Genomic DNA, 4,489 nt, shown 5'->3' on the forward strand with positions numbered 1-4,489 from the left:
TCAGGGTTGATTTCTTTTAGGATTGACTGATTTGATCTCCTTGCAGTCCAAGGGACTCTCAAGAGTCTTCTCCAGCACCATAGTTCAAAAGAATCTATTCTTCGGCGCTCGGCCTTCCTTATAGTCCACCTCCCGCAGCCATACATGACTACTGGGAATACCATTGCTTTGACCATGCGGACTTTTGTTGGCAGGGTGATGTCTCTACTTTTTATCATGCTGTTTAGGTTCGCCATCACTTTCCTCCCAAGGAAATCTTTTAATTTCATGGCTGCTGTCACAGTCTGCTTAGAGTCTGAATCCTCTGAAATCCAGAACTAGGAGGAAACATCAGGGCAGGACCTTGACTATTACGTTCAGTTTGCTGGCTCCTCAGGGCAACCGGTTATTCACCTGCTGTGTGAAACAGCCTTTTGGGACTCTATGGATTGCCTTTCTGGTACAGCAAGGTTGTTCTTATGTGCATCTCCAGTTGCTGGCATTATAATAAAAAAATTCCAGATTTAAGATTGATTTCGGATGTGAACAGAGCACTATAACCAGTCTGAATTTCATTCCTGGTCTTATCTTGGGACACATCTCAGCAGGCAGGCCAATTCCAGAGCGTAGCAAAGTGGGGCAGAGCTTGGGCTAACTACTCAAAGCTAGGATGACAAGTGTTTTTGTATAGTTTCTGTGCATTCTTACCACTGGGCAAATCCCTTTCTCATCTCCTTTTGTGACTGGTGTCGATCTGGATCCATACCCATCCCAGAAGTTAACCAGTAAGAAGACCCAGACCCAAGAGTTTAACCCATTATAGCAGTTTAATAAAGCACAATATGGATAAGATATAAAATATCTGCTCATGCCAGCCATACAAAGCAAACAGAATAGATAAATGAAATAATGAAGATGATGCCCTAAAAGAAAGACAAAATACCAAATCCTTTCATAAAGTTATTAGATCACACAGAATATGATGCATAAGATGTGTAGAGGCATTATGTATATATTTATTTTATTTATTTATTTTTATTTTATTATTAGATTTATATCCCGCCTTTCCACATGGGCTCAGGGCGGCTAACATAAGAGGCAAATGCCACACCTAAAACAATTTAAAACCAATAAATAATCATTACAATTAAAATATCGGTGCTCAGCAGTAAACTATGACAGTTCCAAGATGGGGATTCCGATGATACGCTCCAGGGAAAAGATTCCACCAACAAAGATGACAACACGGTGGTGGTACAGTGGCGGTGGCGGCTCCTACTCGAAAGCCTGGCAGAAGAGCTCCGTCTTACAGGCCCTACAGAACTGTGCTAGGTCCCGCAGGGCCCTGATCTCTTCCGGGAGCTCATTCCACCAGGTAGGAGCCACCACCAAAAAAGCCCTGGCCCTGGGAGCAGCATATTTAACAACCTTTGGGGCTGGGATAACCAACAGGTGTTGTGCCCCCGACCGTAGTGCTCTAGGGGGAACATATGGGGAAAGGCGGTCCCTCAGGTAAGCTGGACGCTGGCCATATAGGGCTTTATAGGTAAGAACCAGCACTTTGAAGCGGATTTTTGACACATGAACGGGTTTGCCAACCCAGTTTGCAAGTCTATGGAGGGGATATGCATCCAAGCCGAAGACTTTGCAAAAATGTCTCATTGTTTCAGCCAAGATGACAATATCACAGATGAGAGAGAGGCCAGGGCCAGGGCCAGGAATTGCCCCTATGCCACAAGACACCAGGGCTACTTTTCATATGAAGGACTCCATAGCAGCCTTCTTCTTCTTCAGGACTTCTTTGGGAAAAGCTGGCATAGCTGTAATTAAAACATCTCTCTTGAGATCATCCAAGTCATTCTCCAAGGTCTCTTGAAGGAGGGGGAAGTCATACAGATCCAAATCCTACCTGGAGATGAGAAAAACCATTGGAACAGATTCTCCTCTTGCCTGTGTCAGGTTATCTCTGCAGCATGTCCTAATCTTCTCCAGGTATTTCTCAGCGAAGTCTGGTTTCCTTCTTTCAGAATCTATACTGACATCCACTTTGGTGCGCACATAGTAGAACTTCTTGCTCATCTTCTGAATTTCATGAGCCAGGAGAGCATCATTCGCAGTGAAGCGATTTGAGGCAACGATTATGAAGAAATCATACTCTGCAAAATGTACCTTCTTCAAGTATTGCTTTGGTTCAAACTGGGGAGTCCCAATTCCTGGAAGATCCCATAGTGTTACTTTGGGGAATGTGGGATGGGGATATTTCTGTTGCTCCATTGTTGTTTCCGTGTCCCCAGTTTCGGCTGCACCTTCTTCAAAGTCTGTCATTCCTCGCAGGGCGTTGACAAGCAAAGATTTTCCAGCACCCGACACCCCTGTGATGGCAATGTTAAGGGTGGTGTTCTTTAACAAATTCAAGTAATTCCTATTTTTTTCTATCACATCTTAGAGATATTTATTTACCAAATCATCCTTCAGGTTTTGAAGTTCTTCTCTTATGATTGCCTTTGAGATGGCAACACCCATGGCGGTTCTTCTCGATTGTTTGCTTGAATAAGAAAATGAAATGAAAGAAGCGAAGCTGTTAATTTAATGTCAGATAATATCCAAGCAATAGTTTCCCTTTGACAAAATAGATTTACTTGTGTGAGAAAACTGATCCATTGAGGGCATTCTTCCACTGATGGACTGAGAAATCTGCGGTGGCTCAAGTGCTTAAGACGCTGAACTGCAGGCTGTGGAAGGTCAGTAGTTCAATAGTTCAAGACCCGGGTTGCCGCATGACGGAATGAGCTCCCGTCTCTAGTTCCAGCTCCTGCCAACCTAGCAGTTCGAAAGCAAGAAATTGCAAGTAGATAAATAGGTACCACTTCAGTGGGAAGGTAACAGCGTTCCGTGCGCCTTGGTGTTTAGTCGTGCCGGCCACATGACCACGGAAACGTCTTCGGACAGCGCTGGCTCTTCGACTTTGAAACGGAGATGAGCACCGCAACCCTAGAGTCAGACTTGACTGGCTTTCGAGCAAGGGAAACCTTTACCTTTACCTTTAATGATGCGGTAGCCTTTAAAACACACATTGCTGTCTTTTGTCCCTTTGTGATCATTCTCTCACAAATCCAAAATCACATCATTGCTCCCTCCTCCCTTCTTCACTTTTGTTATGACCAGACCATTTCATTGTGAGCTACATAAGGTTCCCCAAGAGGGAAAATCGCAGCTTGCTGAGTCAGTTCCTGATGGAAAAACCATGCAGAGGGAAAGGCATAGGCCCCCTCTGTCTATGCAGGATGATCTGGATCCGGATAGGCCCCCACATGCCAATGGCTGCTAACTGTTTGAAGAAACAATGGCCTGCCTCTTTAACAGAGGCTTCATTGGATTTTATTTACCTCTAAACCATAAGGAGCTGTGGTGGCTCAAGTGGTTAAGACGCTGAACTGCAGGCTGTGGAAGGTCGGTAGTTTAGCAGTTCGAGACCCGAGTGTGCCACATGACGGAGTGAGCTCCCGTCTCTAGTTCCAGCTCCTGCCAACCTAGCAGTTCGAAAGCAAGACATTGCAAGTAGATAAATAGGTACCACTTCAGTGGGAAGGTAACAGCGTTCCGTGCGCCTTGGTGTTTAGTCATGCCGGCCACACTACCACGGAAACGTCTTCGGACAGCGCTGGCTCTTCGGCTTTGAAACAGAGATGAGCACCGCAACCCTAGAGTCGGACTCGACTGGCTTTTGAGCAAGGGAACCTTTACCTTTTTAAAGGGATGGAACATTCTTCCCAAGGCCTGTTGGCAACTCCACACACATGCCTGAAAATTAATTTCTCAGCAGGGAACACTAGTTTTTTGTGTGTCAAAGTTCTCCAGGTGACCATGAGGATGTTGTTATGCATGAATTGTCTGTAAGGCATCACATCATACACAATGATCGGGCCAGCCTGTCTCCATTTCACCTGACAAGGCTCATTTTGATATCACATTCTAAGAGGGTGAGGTTAAAGTCACTCAAAGCTTAAAAATAGCCTGTCTCCCGCAGAGGAAAGGAAGATAGCATTCAATGGGTGGAGTTCAGGCTTTGGGTACTCAGACAGTTATCTGTCAACATTATTACCGGAATGCCCACTGCACAGTGTCGGGGGATGTTTAGGGTTGTCAAATTCCCTCGTAGCTCTGGCAGGGGATTTGGAGGGATTGCTCCCACGGCGGCAGAGAAAAGTAGTTCATTTTTATACCCCACCCTTTCTTCACTACTCGGAACGCTGTTACCTTCCCACTGAAGCGGTACCTATTTATCTACTTGGAATGTCTTGCTTTCGAACTGCTAGGTTGGCAGGAGCTGGAACTAGAGTTGGGAGCTCACTCTGTCATGCGGCACACTCGGGTCTCGAACTGCTGAACTACCGACCTTCCACAGCCTCTAGTTCAGCGTCTTAACCACTTGAGCCACCGCAGCTCCTACATAACAATTAGTACACCTTTTAAAAATATTCTTCGGAGTCTTTCAGTTCCAAAGCTCACA

At 45.5% G+C, this 4,489-nt stretch overlaps 1 protein-coding gene across 1 annotated transcript; it reads right to left on the bottom strand.

The window, feature by feature from the left end:
- Positions 1-1,734: 1,734 nt before the first annotated feature.
- Positions 1,735-2,379, bottom strand: LOC107108109 (interferon-inducible GTPase 1-like; the record flags this gene model as incomplete). Its single annotated transcript, XM_015408507.1, is given in 1 exon segment — positions 1,735-2,379. A coding segment is annotated over 1 exon segment (645 nt), but the record flags the coding sequence as incomplete, so codon positions are not given.
- Positions 2,380-4,489: the final 2,110 nt, after the last annotated feature.

The sequence above is a fragment of the Gekko japonicus genome, unplaced genomic scaffold (assembly GCF_001447785.1).
Source record: "Gekko japonicus isolate JY-2015 unplaced genomic scaffold, Gekko_japonicus_V1.1 scaffold7191, whole genome shotgun sequence".
Taxonomy (NCBI): domain Eukaryota; kingdom Metazoa; phylum Chordata; class Lepidosauria; order Squamata; family Gekkonidae; genus Gekko; species Gekko japonicus.